General features: G+C 52.1%; 1 protein-coding gene across 1 annotated transcript in view; it reads right to left on the bottom strand.

Moving 5' to 3' along the window:
• The window catches only part of AKAP8L (A-kinase anchoring protein 8 like), a gene marked incomplete at both ends in the record, with an annotated part of 33,042 nt that overhangs the window by 3,847 nt on the left and 13,760 nt on the right, over window positions 1-15,435 (bottom strand). Inside the window, 11 exons of the mRNA XM_080715405.1 lie at window positions 5,782-5,912; window positions 6,922-7,027; window positions 7,113-7,254; window positions 8,707-8,815; window positions 9,671-9,734; window positions 10,460-10,533; window positions 10,620-10,716; window positions 10,796-11,249; window positions 14,343-14,423; window positions 14,526-14,583; window positions 14,878-14,910. Of these exons, the coding sequence (XP_080571531.1) occupies window positions 5,782-5,912; window positions 6,922-7,027; window positions 7,113-7,254; window positions 8,707-8,815; window positions 9,671-9,734; window positions 10,460-10,533; window positions 10,620-10,716; window positions 10,796-11,249; window positions 14,343-14,423; window positions 14,526-14,583; window positions 14,878-14,910 (1,349 nt within the window). The remainder of the gene's footprint in view (window positions 1-5,781; window positions 5,913-6,921; window positions 7,028-7,112; window positions 7,255-8,706; window positions 8,816-9,670; window positions 9,735-10,459; window positions 10,534-10,619; window positions 10,717-10,795; window positions 11,250-14,342; window positions 14,424-14,525; window positions 14,584-14,877; window positions 14,911-15,435) is intronic.

Raw genomic sequence — 15,435 nt, 5'->3', positions numbered from 1 at the left:
TTTTTCCCCTGGAATCATTCAGCTTCTTTAAGAAAATAAAGTATTTGGCGCCGGGCATGGTGGCGCACGCTTGTAATCCCCGCGCTTGGGAGGCGGAGACAGGAGGATCGCGCAGGTTCGAAGCCAGCCGTGCTGGCATAAGAGACCCTGTTTCAAAAATATAAAATAGGTCTGGGAGTGTAGCCCGGAGGAAGAAGGGCTTCCAGGAACCCCGGTACCACCAAAAAAAATTAAAAAAATTTAAAAAAGAAAAAAAAAGAAAATAAAGTATTTGTACAGCTTTCCTTTTGAGTATTTTATACTATGTATAAAAATGTTGCTATGTCACTTTTTTTTCTTTTTTTGTGTACTGGGGATGGAACCCAAGGGACATTCTACCTTTGAGCTACACCTCCAGCCCTATTTTTATTATTTATTTTTTTATTTTTTATTTTTTGTGGTACTGGGGTCCCTGGAAGCCCTTCTACCTCTGGGCTACACTCCCCGACCTACTTTTATGTTATTTTTATTTGGAAACAGGGTCTCTTAAGCCAGCGAGACTGGCTTTGAACCTGCGCGATCCTCCTGTCTCCACCTCCCAAGCACGGGGGATTACAAGTGTGCACCACCACACCCGGCTATCCAGCTATTTTTTATTCTTTATCTTTTTGTGTGTGTGTGTGGGTCTGGGGATGGAACCTAGGAGCATTTAACCTCCAAGCTACACCTCCTGCCTTGTTTTTTATTCTTTATTTTGAAACAGGGTCTCACTAAGTTACAGAGGGCCTCACTAAGTAGCTGAGGTGTCCGCAAACCGTGATCCTCCGGTCTCAGCCTTCCGAATGCTGGGATTACAAGGGTGCGCCACCACGCCCGGCTTATTATTTATCTTGAAACAGGGTCTCACTAAGTTGCAAGTTGCAAAGGGCCTCACTAAGTAGCCTCCTGTCTCAGCCTCCCAAATGCTGGGATTACAAGCATGCGCCACCACGCCTGGCTGCTATATCTCTTAATTAAACCACCTTTGCATACCAGAGACAAACCCTATTTATGCTATACATTTAATCACTACTAGAGACTGCTAATTATTACTATTTTCCATTAGCGCTTTTATGTCTTTTTTGACCTTGGAACTGCTTATTTTGGAAATTGAAATTAAAAAGGCTTCCTAAGCCAGGAGTGGTGGCGCATGCTTGTAATCCCAACATTTAGGAGGCTGAGACAGAAGGATCGTGATTTGTGGACAACCTCAGCTACTTAGTGAAGTCCTTTGCAACTCAGTGAGACCCTGTTTCAAAATAAAAAATAAGAAAGCCGGGCATGGTGGTGCACACTTGTAATCCCAGCATTTGGGAGGCTGAGACTGGAGGATGGCGGTTCGTGGACAGCCCCAGCTACTTAGTGTGGCTCTCGGCAACTTAGTGAAACCCTGTTTCAAAATAAAGAATAAAAAATATAGGGCAGGAGGTGTGGCTCAGAGGTTGAATGTCCTTGGGTTCCATCCCCAGACCCGCAAAGAAAAAAGAATAAGAAATAGGGCTGGGTGTGTAACTTAGAGGTAGGATGCCCCTAGGCTCCATCCCCAGTACTAGGAAGGAAGGAAGGAAGGAAGGAAGGAAGGAAGGAAGGAAGGAAGGAAGGAAAAAAATAGGGCTGGGAATATAACTCAGAGGTAAAATGTTCCTGGGTTCCATCTCCAGTACAAAAAAAGAAAAGCCTAGAGAATATTCTAGCATGGTAGTCTCAGGAACTCTGTGGACTCACTCCCTAATGAAACTGATGAAAATTATTAAAATAACAATCATTTAAAGTCTCTGAAAAGTCGGTCATGGTGGTCCACGCTTGTAATCCCAGCGTTTAGGAGGTTGAGACAGGAGGATTGCAGTTTGCAGACAGCCTCAGCTACTTAGTGAGGCCCTTTGCTGCTCAGTGAGACCCTGTTTCAAAATAAAGAATAAAAACTAGGGCTGGGGGTGTAGCTCAGAGGTCAAATGCCCCTGGTTTCATCCCCAGGCCTGCATAAAAAAAAAAAAAAGCCTCTGAAAAAGTTTCAAAGAACATACAGCAAATGAAGAAACATGTAAAGAAGAAAAGGTACTAAAACTGAGTAAGAAGAGTGATAGATGGGGCCGGTGTGGTGGCACACACTTGGAATCCCAATACTTGGGAGGCTGAGATAGGAGGATCACAGGTTCATGGCCAGCCTCAGCTACTTAGTGAGGCCCTCTGCAATTAATGAGACCTTGTTTCAAAATAAAAAATAGGGCTGGGGATGTAGCTCAGAGGTAGAATGGGTAGAATGTCCCTGAGTGCAATCCCTGGTACCAAAATAAATAAATAAATAAATAAATAAACAAGTAAGAAGAGTGACAGTTTTGTTTAAACATGACCTATTGTCTGTTCTCTACCCTCCTCAGCTCAGAGTGATGGAAGACAAGTCCCCGCCTCTCTCCACCTCCTACAGCTCAAGGCTACCGTATCTTCCTAGGAGGAATAGGACATCAGCAGGTGAGCTATGCTCTAGACCAGTAGAGCTCAGAGATGACAACTCCTTCCTTCCTTCCTTCCTTCCTTCCTTCCTTCCTTCCTTCCTTCCCTCCCTCCCTCCCTCCCTCCCTCCCTCCCATGGATGGAACGGAGGCTTGACCTAGGGCATGACACGTTGAGAATCCTGGAGTTCGTATAGCCTCCGCTTGTTCACGAAGGGAGATCCCATGCCAAGAAAGGCAAACGAGGATCAGAGAGAGGTCATAGCGCACCCCTTCTCCCATCTCTCTCCTAGAGCACAGCCTCACTCAGAGAAGCACTCCCTTGTTCCCATGTGATCACTGTCTCAGGGATTCTGCCAGAGCCAGGCCTCCTAACAGTGAGCTTTCAATCTCTTCCCAAAGGAACTGACTTCACTGGCAAGGATTTGAGGAGCCCTAGACTAAGAGCATGCTCAAAACAATGAAGAACTGAAAGGAGACTGAAAGCCTGTGATCCCAGTACTCAGGAGGTCGAGACAGGAGGATCGCAGGCTTCAGGCCAGCCTCGGCAACTAAGCAAGACCTTGTTTCAAAGTAAAAAATAAAAAGGTAAAATGGGGCTGTGTGTGTAGAACAGAAGTGGATTGTGCCTGAGAGAGAGAGAGAGAAAAAGCAAGCAAGCAATAAAGAAAACAATAAGATAATGATATAAACTAAACCACAGTCCAGCTAGGTTACCAGAGGGAACAATACCACAGCTAAGAACATAGCCTCCTAGGTTCAGAATAAAGCTCAAACAATAATTACGAGAATTATTCCTATAAAAGAATATGTATTTTCTTGAATCATATTAGAAAGAATTTTACACACCAAGCCATTTTTTTTTTTTTTTACAACAAAGCAATCAGCCAGAGATTAAATAGAATTTAAAAGTTGAGTGTGGTCTGGAAGAGACAGAGCCACTGCTAACACCCTAGTCACAGCAAGGTGACTACACGCCCCTGCCTCCTCCAGTGCAGAACACGAGCACGTCACATTGTGGGGGGAGAGGCCACTCTAAAGGAAACCTTTCTAAAAATATTTGGTTTGCTGGGCATGATGGTGCATTCTTATAGTCCTAGCATTTGGGAGGCTGAGACAGGAGGATTGCAGCTTCAGCAACTTAGCAAAGTACTCCACAACTTAGTGAGATCCTGTTTCAAAACAAAGAATAAAAAATAGGGCCGGAGGTAGAATGCCCCTGGGTTCAACCCCCAGTACCACAAGAAGAAAAAAAATACTTTTTGGCTAGCTATGAATTAAATGGACAAGCAAGTACAAGAAGATGATACTGGGTGCAGGAGAGTGGGGACCAGTGCCTAGAAATATCACAACATATTATCTAAGTCTAGTTTCCAATAAAAATTGAGACATCTGCCGGGTAGATTCTCATAATTCAATCCCAATTTTTGTGGGGCTGAGAGAGGAAGATCACAAGTTCAAGGCCAGAGTATGGCAATTTAGTGAGTAAATTTTTTGTTTCAAAAAAAAAAAAAAAAAAGGGCAGGGATATTCAATGGTTCAATCCCCAGTACCACGAAAAAAAAAATTAGTTAAAAAGAAATTGAAAAGGCTGGATGTGGTGGCTCATGCCCATAATCTCAGTCCTTAGGAGACGAAGATGGAAGGAACCCAGTTTAAGAGGAGACTGTCAGACAACAAAAAAGGGTGGGGGTTGGAGTGTAGGGATATAGCTTAGAGGTAGACTGCCCCTGGGTCCAAGTCCCAGTATTAAAAAAAAAAAAAACATATCTCATATTGTAAAGATGGCAATACTCCCCAAATTGATGTTGAAATTGAACAGGACTCTATCAGAATGGCTGGCTTCTTTGGAAAGTTTGCCAAGTTCATCCTAAAATTCACATTGAAATTCAAGAGGCACAGAATAACCAAATCAACCTTGAAAAAAAAACAAAGTTGGAAGATACACATTTTCTAATTTCAAGTCTTATAACAAGGCTATAGTATTTCTTTCTTTTATTTGTATGTGTGTAGGATACTGGGGATCGAAGCCAGGAGCACTCTACCATTGAGCTACACCCCCAGCCCTTTATATTTTTTTTATTTTGAGACAGGTCTATGTTGCTGAGGCTGGCCTAAACCTGGGATCCTTCTGTCTCAGACTCCCAATACTGGGATTACAGGCATGGGCCATCATGCCTGGCAAGAAGTTTTATTAATGCCATGTACTTGCTCCACCTTCTACAATCTTCTCTCTCCCTACTCCAACCTAAAGATCTGTTCTCAACATCCCCACAGCATCTCTGTTGCCAAAGCCAATGGATGCTTTCCTCATTTTCCTGGACCCTTCAGTGGCATATGCCAATTCTAAATCTGTGGCCACCCATGCCAAACCTCCCCCCACCTTGAGAATTACTGCACGGAAGGGATCAGAGATGACCTGTGATACGCCTGGGAAAGGCTGGTGTGACTTCCTATGCTCACCTTAGGGGCCAGCGTCTGCTCCTAAACCACCGTGTTCATCCTGTTATGACAGGCGCCCCTCCTGGTGCAGTTCTGGTCCTGGACCTGAGTCTTCGTTACTGCAGGCCCTCTGCCCAATCTGACTTCTAACAGTCACCTCCCACCCCATGTGCCCCCAGTTCAGTCAAGAATGCCCATTGAGGCCTCAGGGCCAGGTACCTGGGATATGCTAGGACATGAGCTAGAACACACATTTCCTCACCAACTTTTTCCCTACACCAGACACCCCTCCCACACACAATCTCGGGAGGTCCACTGTCCATCCGTTTCCGGAGTCGGGCTCCTGGTCCCTCCCACGGGCCAAGCTCCCGTTCCTGACTCGAAGGCCCTGCTCTGCAGCCCCAAGGTGAGCACACTCCTCTTGTCCTGAGGCCGCGCTCTACAGCAGGAGCTGACGTCTCGAGCTCAACAGCAACTCAGCTGCTAGTCACTCACGGAAAACTCTGCCTCCCACAGAAGCAGCCGGGAGCCCTGGCAGCCCCGTGGGCCTCTGAAGTCTGACCCTCCCTCCAGCAACAGCTGCCCCACCCACTTCGCTATCTGCTCTCAACCTCCTCACACTGCTGGCCCCATGCACACGCGGGTCCCAGATCTCTTGGCAACTGCTCCCGAAGGCCAGCTCAGTGTCAGTCTTCTCCCAGAGTCCCTTCTCCCAGCCCTACCTGTAGCCACACTGGTCGTCCTGCGCTGGCAATGTCCCTATGCACAGCCCCTTGCTGGCTACCCCTGCAATCTCCCCTAACAACAGCAGGACTTCCCCAGAGGCCTCCTTTAGTCCTCCACAACGCCAGGGGTGCCTGCGGCCACTCACCCTGCGGTTCCGGTTGTGATCCATGGTCTTGAGGTGTTTCTGAATAATCCCAAACTGCATGGGAATGAAGAGGTCACAGGCCGCACAGTGGGCTGCCTCTACCTTCTTCACAAAATGCTCCATAGCAATTTCTGTAGGGAAAGGAGGGATGGTTACTGTTCCTAAGTGCCTGAGGCATACCCAGAAACCTAGCAAACAAATCAACAGCTCAACTCACCTGCCACTACTTCTTGCTGCTTTTGTGTGTGTGGAACTGGGGATGGACCCGGGGCACTCTACCACTGAGCTATACCCTCAGCCCTTTTCATTTTTTGAGACAAGGTCTTACTAAGTTGCTGAGGGCTAGCCTTGTTACTGGGATCCCTCTGCCTCTTGAGTTGCTAGGGGATACCCCTGCAACCTGGCTTTGCCCTACTACTTCTTGGTTTTTGGGGAGTGGGATATTGGGGATTGAATTCAGGGGTGTTTTACCTCTGAGATATACCCCCAGCTCTTTTTATTTTTATTTATTTTTATGTTTTGGTGTTCCTAGGGGTGGAACCCAGGGGCTTTACTACCTCCAGGCTATACTCCCAGGCCTATTTAATATTTTATTAGAAACAGGGTCTCACTAAGTTGCTGAGAGCCTCACTCAGTAGCTGAGGCTGGCTTTGAACCTGTGCGATCCTCCTGTCTCAGCCTCCCAAGAGCGGGGATTACAAGCGTGCGCCCCACGCCTGGCTGCTCTTTTTATTTTAAAACAGAGCCTCACTAGGTTGCTAGTGAGCACTAGGTTGCTCACTAGGTTGCAGTATCGCTAGATTTGCTGAGACTGGTTTTAAACCTGCAATCCTTTTGTCTCAGCCTCTGAAGTATTGGGATTACAGGCACATGCCATGACTGTCTTGCTCGGCTACTTCTAGGTGGACCTGAGGCTGTTCTCACTGACCCTCCCAGGAGAACAAAGTGGCATCATCACAACCCTGAACTGCGAAGTGTATGTGTATAGCTGGACATGGTACCACATGTTTATAATCCCAGTACCTGGGAAGCTGAGACAGGAGAACTGCAGGTTCAAAGACAGTCTCAGCAAGTAGTGAGACTCATCAATCTAGCGAGATTGCTAGGAGTGTAGCTCAGAGGTAGGGCGACCCTCCTCACCTTGGGTCAGATCTTGGTCTCTGTAGATCTGCTGGATCAGACCATCGAGGTCCTCCACGGTTTTTCGGAGCTCTTCTGTCTTCTTGGTCTTGTTGGTAACATATTCCTGTCAGAGATGGAGGTTCATGGGGGCTGCCCTGTATCCCAGGGGCCCAGGAGAACAGGAGCCGCTATGCTGCTCTGAGGCTCACCTGCAGAAAGTCAGCCGTCTGCTTTGGGAGCTTGGTACCTACGTACTTAAAGTGCTCCTTGTGGAACTTGCTGTCAAGGTGGCTGGCCATCTCATCCTCATAGAAGGTCCGGTACTTGCAGAGAGAACACACAAACTGGATCCTGTCACGGGAGGGAAATGAGCGGCTGAGGCTGCAAGGGTCCTGGGAACTGGTGTCGCCGCCTCACCCAACCCCGCTGCAGGCCCTCTGACAGGCCTTGCTCACGGGCCTCGGAGGTGCAGTCCCAGCAGCGGGACAGCTGGGACCGAAGGGTCGGGCGCAGAAAGGGACAGAAAGTCCGCAGGCTGCAGTTTCTGCACTGAGGGGACAGGGAAGGAGCTCTTCCTTCCCACAGGCAGGAAGCCGAAGCCCAAGGCAGCAGCTGCTGCAACAGGCCAGGAGTCGCTGGATGGTTGCTGGAGGGCCTCTCTACCAAGGCTGGGCAGGAGCTTGTGCACTTGGCCCAGCTGGGAACCGGAAAGAAGGATGCCCTGGCATGAGCACCATGTCCCTCAGGTGGCCCTGAGGTGCAGAGTGGAGTACGCAGTCCTGAGGCAGGGCCCGAAAAGGTGTTGTATCTTCCTTCTGGGGCCTGGGGGACCCAAAGGCTCAGCCCATCCTCTGCTCAGGATGCTTGGGGGTGGTGTCGGGAGGGACGGGAGGCAAACAGGCCTGGGCACCTGCTGCCTCATCTTCCTCTTCCGAGAAGAGACCAGTCTGAGCTGGAAGAAGGGCGCCTGCCCGGCCTGCCAGGGGCAGCCTGGAGTCACCTGAGCGAGGTGCTCTCTCTGGGCCTGGTGTCCACAGCAGAAGCCCGGGGTCTGGGGCCTGGGCTGGAGCAGGCCGCCGTGGCAAGGGGCGGAGGAGGCCAGCCGCCACCGAGACCTCAGGGCGGGTCCCTACCTCTGCCGGACGTCCTTATCTGGGCCACGGGGTCAGCTTTGTCTGGAGAGCCCAGGGGCCGGGCGCCGGCGAGGCTGAGGAAGGTCCAGCAAGAGCAAGAGTCTGAGGCGGAGGAGGAGGCAAGCGCCAGTGCGGGAGCCCTGAGGGCAGACAGACCCGACCAAGGGGCGTGAAGGGCTCAGCCGCAGACAGGCCCGGCCTGACAGGGCCGGCGGGCAGGGCCGAGGGCAAGCCCGAGGCTGCCGCAGCCCACGGTGCTGCCATCTCTCCTGGGCACGGCGGCGGCCTCTTGGCAGCTAGCTGGGGTGGCACAGGCGCCGCGGACCTCGAGTCTCTGATGAGCTGGCCCCCTCCCTCAGGGGCATCGGCCCCCAGTGCACCTTGGGGCTCGTGCGCTGAGTGACCGAGCGCTGGAGCTTCTGGGCAACGGTGACGAGCAGTGTCAAGTCTCAGGCCACAGGTGCCAGCGGTCGCCAGGCGGCCAGAGGGACAGGGGACGAGTCAGGCCTTGGGAGCTGGGCCTGGCGGGAAGCGGGGGCCATGCACGGCCGAGCAGGTGGCGGCCCCCAGGGGAGGCCAGAGGGCGGCGCATTGGCAGAGCTACGGCCTGCTCTCCTGGCGGCAGCCCCAGAGCGAGGCAGAGGCAGAGGGACGGAGGGAAGCAGGTTACCTTTCCACCATGCGGTCTCGCTGCCGCTTTTTCTGCTTGTCCTGGCTCTTCTTGCTTGCCTGCAACTTGCGCTTGGCCTGGCTGCTCTCGTCCTGGATGGTCAGGGCCCCTGTGGGAAGGGAGGGACACAGTCACCAGCTTGGCTCTGCCAGGGCAGGGCAGGCCCTACGGCCTCTGGCTGAATCACCCTCTGTCCACTCCAGAGGATCCGTCTGAGAGCAGCTGACCCTGGCCCCTGGCCACCTGCAGGGCCAGGAAGCCTGAGCTGGGCAGGAAATGGGTCTAGCCTAGGCCCCTGGAGTGGGGACACACACTGTCCCTCTGCTCTCCAGGCCACCCTCACTCTGTGGAGTGGGCCAGGGGAGGCTTGAAGGCAAAGAGTCTGTCGCAGAGGGAACACCGGCACACGTTCGGGGCCGGGTGGCGGGATGCAAGGAAGCCGCTCGTGTGGCCCTGCCCACCCCCCACCAGGCACCGCGGCGATAGTGGGCTGAGGCTGGATTTACTGTTAGGTACCTGCTGGCGCTCATCACTCAGGTGGGGGGACACGGACTCCCAACAAGGGCTGGAGAGGCGCTAAGGGAGAGGACACGCAAACCAGAGCCGTAAAAACTGCACCCAGGGTCCACATGGACACCAGCCACTGGGGACTCGGACCTGTGCACTACTGGGGGACCAAGGGCAGGGGGTGTGCCTGCAGCTCCCCACACTTTTGCCTGCTGCCTCCACCTGAAGGCAAAACCAACATGCCAAGCAGGGGCCACCGCCATCCACAGCCTCCGTCTGGGAAGAACAGGGCAGCGTGGGAAGGGCGGGGAAAGGGCCACTGCCCACACACACCCAGCCCCACCAGGGGCCCCCCGGCCAGCCACATTTCCATCATGACCTGCCCTCAGCTGGAACCCTCCCCTCACTAGCCCCTGGAAGAGCCGCCGCACACCCGAGGCCTCCCCAGAAAACTCACCCTTCTCTGAGTCATCCTTGCCTTCCTCTCTCCCATCCTCTTTTCCTTCGTCATCCTCTCCTTCCTAATACACAATTTGAAAACCCAGTTTTAAAAGGTATGCAGCTATTTATTTATTTATTTGTACTGGGGACTGAACCAGGGACCTATACCTCTGAGCTACGCACCTACCCATATTTTTTATTCATTTTGAAACAGGGTCTCACTAAGTTGTGGAGAACCTCACTAAGTCACTAAGGTTGGCTGCAAACCTATAATCCTCTTGTCTCAGTCTCCCAAGTACCGGGATTACATTTTATTTGGAAACAGGGTCTCACTAAGTTGCTGAGAGCCTCACTAAGTAGCTGAGGCTGGCTTCGAACCTGTGCCATCCTCCTGTCTCAGGCTCCCAAGCACTGGGATTACAAGTGTGCACCACCACGCCCGGCTAAGTACTGGGATTACAATTGTGCGCTACCATGCACAGCCTATTTTTGTTTTGAAACGGGGTTTCAATAAGCTGCTGAGAATTTCACTAAGTAGCTGAGGCTGTCCTTGAACCTGCGATCCTCCAGTCTTAGCCTCCCAAGTACTGGGATTATAGGCATGTACCATCACGCCCAGCTGTATGCAGTTATTTATGATGTTCTAAATGGTAAGCCGAGACCAGAAACCTGAGCTCTTCCCAGTCCTGCTGCAGGGTGGGCTTGCCACACTACAAGAAAGGCGCCACCTGGAGGAGGGAGGCCAGGCCACGCCCTATGAGGTGTCCGCCCACCCACCTGGAGGGAAGGAAGGCAGGCTACTCACTGCTCTGGAGCCCTTCTCCACCGCGGAATCAGGGCCTTCGGGGCCCTCTGTGGTTTCTCCCTCTGTGCCCTCATCTGCAAGGGAAAGGTGAAGTGCTCAGCCAGGAGCCTGGTGAGGCGGGGCCACGACAGGAGGCAGGACCCCTTGACACCCTGCTTACCATTGTCTGAGTCACTGTTGTCTGAGCAGTCCGTCCGGGTAGCTTTGCTGTCTGGTTCATCAGGACTGCCACCCTGCTTTCTCTTCTTCTTTTTGGTCTGTGGCCACAAAGAGGGAGCTGGGTTAGAGGGGCAACTCTCTCTGCCAGGGCCAGGAGGGCCAGGCCGCCCCACTCACCCGGAAGTCGGCCGTGGTCCAGGTCTTCCAGGTCCGCCTCATCTGCTTCATGCCATTGCCAAATCCGAAGCCAAAGCGGGAGGCACCGGGGAAGGCGCCCCCACCACGCATGCCCTGGAACATGCCGTACTCAGGGATGATGTTCTGAGAGAAGAGGGAGGGCAGCCGGGAGGCACCAGGCATGCACTGGCCCCGGGCCCCCATGGGGTCTTCCCACATGCGCCCATAGCCTGAGGCCATCGGCCGGCCACTCCGGGCATCTCGGGCCCAGCCCTGAGCCCTTGGACTGAAGGCATCGCCGCCACGCATGCGGAACTGGTCACGGTAGGCATCATACTGGCCCTCATAGGCCATCTCCATTTCAGGGTCCAGCTCGCCATAGTCATAGCCCGAGCGGTATAGGTCGCGCTCGCTCAGGACGGCCCTGGAGTCACAGGTCTCATAGGAGTCATATCTGTAGAGATACATGGCAGACATTTCAGACAAAGCCCCCTCAGAGGCCCGCAAGTCCACCCTGCCCTCAGCTTTCCAGTTCTGGACAGGAGCATGCCCCAACACCTGCCCTGCCCTGTAGGGGAGACCCAGCATTCAGAAATGCCAGTTAAGCCAGGCATGGTGCACGCTTGTAATCCCAGCATTTGAGAAGTTGAGACAGGAGGATCTCAGTTCAAGAACAGCCTCAGAGCCAGGCGTGGTGGCACACGCCTGTAATCCCAGCATTTGGGAGGCTGAGACGAGAGGATTGTGGTTCGAGGACAACCTCAGCTACTAAGTGAGGCCCTCTACAACTCAGTGAGACCCTGTTTCAAAATAAAGAATAAAAATTGGGCAGGGGGTATAGCTCAGAGGTTGAATGCCTCTGTGTCCCCTCTCCAGACACGCAAAAAAAAAAAAAAAAAAAAAAAAAAAACAGCCTCAGCTACTCAGTGAGACCCTGTTTCAAAATAAAGAATAAAAGCAGGGCGTGGTGGTGCACACTTGTACTCCCAGTACTTGGGAAGCTGAGACAGAAGGGACATGCAGGTTCGAAGCCAGTCCCAGCTTAGTGAGGCTCTCAGCAACTTTGTGAGACTCTGCTTCCAAATAAAATATAAAATAGGTCTGGGAGTATAGCCTAGAGGTAGAAAGCCTCTGGGTTCCATCCCCAGTGCCACCAAAAATAAAAAATAGGGCTGGGGCTGTCACTTGGAGGCAGAATGTCCCTGGGTTCCATCCCCAGTACCACAAAAAAAGAAAGAAAGAAAGAAAAAGAAAAGAAATGGCAGTTAAAAAGTCCCAGCTTAACAATGCAGAGAAGATTAGCATGGCTGCTGTACACGGATGACACACAAATTCGTAAAGCATTCCATATTAAAAAAAAAAAAAAAAAAAAAAAGGTTCCATCTTCTTAGGCGCAGAGTTCTGGAAATAGGAAGGACCTCTCAACTGACATTGTCCTGGGGCCTCACTGCCCCACACCAAAGCCATGCGCCAGCCTAGGGACCCAGAGAACCAGCACCTGGTGGGGAGGCACCAGTCCTGTGAGTCTCACTGAGACCCAAGGTGGCTTCCAGGGCCTTCAGAGATGCAGCCATTTGTGACAGCCACAGTGCCCGAGGCTGCTCCTCAGGGCAGAGCCAAGCATCCCAGCACAATGGATGCTCAGCCATCCAGGCCAATGATAATCTGTGTCGATTTCATTCTCCATGCCTGGGAGAACCCCAAGCCCTCCTAAAGCCATTCACCACCCAGAAGAGATACATCACAGCTTCTCCAGGGACAAGAAAGCACCAGACCCTCTATGGCACCTGGGAAGGCCAGAGTAACCGTGCCTGCAGCCCACACCTCATAGGCTGAGGCTCTTCCTTACTCTCTCCTCCACAAACGCAGGTCCCTGGGAGGTGTACGCAGACAGAGCAGACTCCAGTCCATGTACACAAGCCCTCTTGTTCCCTCCCCAGTGGTCCTACCAGTGACTAGCCAGGCCTTTCCGTTTTATTGTTTAATTTTAATTTTATTTTATTATTATTTTTTGGTGGTACTGGGGTTCCTGGAAGCCCTTCTACCTCCGGGCTACACTCCCAGACCTATTTTATATTTTTATTTGGAAACAAGGTCTCCTAAGCCAGCACGCGCGGCTGGCTTCGAACCTGTGCAATCCTCCTGTCTCTGTCTCCCAAGCACGGGGATTATAAGCGTGCGCCACCACGCCCGGCTTTTTTTATTTTATTTTTTGTGATACCGGGGATTGAACTCAGAGACATTCTACCTTTGAGCTATACTCCCAGCCCCATTTTCTTATTTGAAAACACGATCTCACTAGGTTGGTGAGTCTTACTACTTGCTGAGCCTGGCCACAAACCTGCGACCCTCCTGTCTCTGCTTCCCAAGTACTGGGAATATATGCGTGCCACCACGCCTGGCTGCCAGGTCCCTCCTTCCTCTCTGCTTTCTCCTATCAAGTGGGACACCCTGCAGCTTCACTCCACCCCATGCTAGATACATGTGCCCTCCTCACTAGAGTACAAGTACTCCCAGACCTACACTGTCAGCCAGCAATGACTGCCCACAGCCCATACATCTGCAGTGGGAGCAACCTGGGTGCCAGCTTAGCCCCACCACTTGCTTGCTGGGCACCTACCTGCACTTTAGCTTCCCTACCTGCAAACAGGGGCAGCAAGGGTTCCCCACAAGGATGCTTCTTTTGTGTGTGTGGGTCTGGGGATGGAACCCAGGGGCATTCGATCTCCAAGCTATACCCCCTGCCCTATTTTTTAATTCTTTATTTTGAAACAGGGTCTCACTAAGTTGCCGAGGGCCTCACTAAGTAGCTGAGGCTGTCCATGAACCACAATCCTCCTGTCTCAGCCTCCCAAATGCTGGGATTACAAGTGTGCGCCACCACACCTGGCGCGCACAGATGCTTTTAACAGGTTCTTATTTATTTTTGTGGTACTAGGGATTGAACCCAAGAGAATTCTACCTCTGCGCTACCCCACTAGCTCTTTTTATTTTTCATTTTGAAACGGTCTCATTAGGTTGCTGAGTCTCGCTAACTCACTGAGACTGGCCTCAAACCTGCAATCTTACTGTCTCAGCCTCCCAAATACTAGGATTATAGGTGTACACTACCATACCCAATTCAAACAGGCGCATATTTATAACACACTGCAACATGGCCAGGAAGAGACCACATCTGCCCAGCTGTCATGTGGAGACAGCCAGCTTACCGTGGTCAGCTCCAAAGGCTCGTTCCACCCTTCACATCAAACCCAATCTGTCTTGCCCTGACACCAGGAAGGATATAAAATCTAGACTGAGCACCAACCAGCAGCCCTGAAGGGAGGGGCCACTGGACACTCAGCTCCCAAGGCGGAACCATCCTTGCCCCCAAGAATCAAGGCAGCCCGATCCCTCGCCAAGCCAGGGAGAGGGTGGGCACCAGGGTGACGGGGCAGAGGAAGGAAGTGCAGTGCATCCCGAGGAGCAGAGGGGCACAGAGCACGGAGTGCACGCAGCCACCAGCAGGCAGCGCCCCTGGAGCCTGGCCCAGGCCAGCCCCACTCACCTTTCTCCACCTGAGCCATACACGCCTCCTTGCATCATGTCTGTCTCCAAGTGCGGCACCATATCTAGGCGCTGGTTAACTCTGGACAAAACGGAATCGGCACTGGCGCTACCCGAGGCACCGGGGTTTGCATTTGCGTCAGAGCTAGGCATTTCCCAAGAGTTGGAAGTTGCCATACCATACCCGTAGTTGGTGGCGTTATCCTGGCCATAGCCATAGCCATAGCCATAACTCTCGTAGCCTGCAGGGAGGGAACAGAGACGGAGATGGGGGGAGGGAGAGACGGGGGGAAGGGAGAGGTGGGGAAGGAGAGGTGGGGGAGGGAGAGGCGGGCAGAGACAGAGAGAGATCAGGGTGTCTGCCATCACAGAGGCCAGCCAGGGCTCAAACTCTGAGGCCTAGTGGACCCAAGTCATTCCACAGAAGGCTCCCTCTGCTGGAGCACCTGGCCCCAGGGGCACCCAAAACTCCGTGGTCAAGCTGAGCAGTAGCAGCTCCATCTCAAGGGGAAAGTGGTCCTGGAAATGATACTTGCCTCTGTTTGTTCCAGAGTTCCAAGTTCCATATCCTATAAAAATAAAAGGGCAACTATATCACTATTGCTTCCAGTACAGTCAGTTAAAGCCCAGTTGTTGTTGTTGTTGTTTGTGTGTATGTGTGTGTGGGGGGTACTGGGGATGGAACACAGGAGCATTCTACCTCTAAGCTACACCCCCAGCCCTATTTTTTATTCTTTATTTTGAAACAGGGTCTCACTGTGTTGCAGAGGGCATTACTAAGTAGCTGAGGCTGTCCATGAACCATGATCCTACTGTCTCAGCCTCCCAAATGCTGGAATTACAAGCATGTGCCACCACGTCAGGCTAAAAAACTAGTTTTTTGGGGTTTTTTTTTGGCAGTACTGGAGATTGAACCCAGGGGGATTCTACCTCTGAGCTCACACCTCCCAGCCCTACTTTTTTATTCTTTATCTTGAAACAGGGTCTCACTGAGTTGCAAAGGGCCTCACTAAGTAGCTGAGATTATCCCCGAACCACAATCCTTGTGTCTCAGCCTCCTGGATGCTGGGATTATAAGCGTGTACCACCATGCC

This window comes from Muscardinus avellanarius (genome assembly GCF_963383645.1).
Source record: "Muscardinus avellanarius genome assembly, chromosome: 18".
NCBI classification, from domain to species: Eukaryota; Metazoa; Chordata; class Mammalia; order Rodentia; family Gliridae; genus Muscardinus; species Muscardinus avellanarius.
Note: the sequence above shows the minus strand (reverse complement) of the source record. Positions and strands in the feature narration are given on the sequence as shown.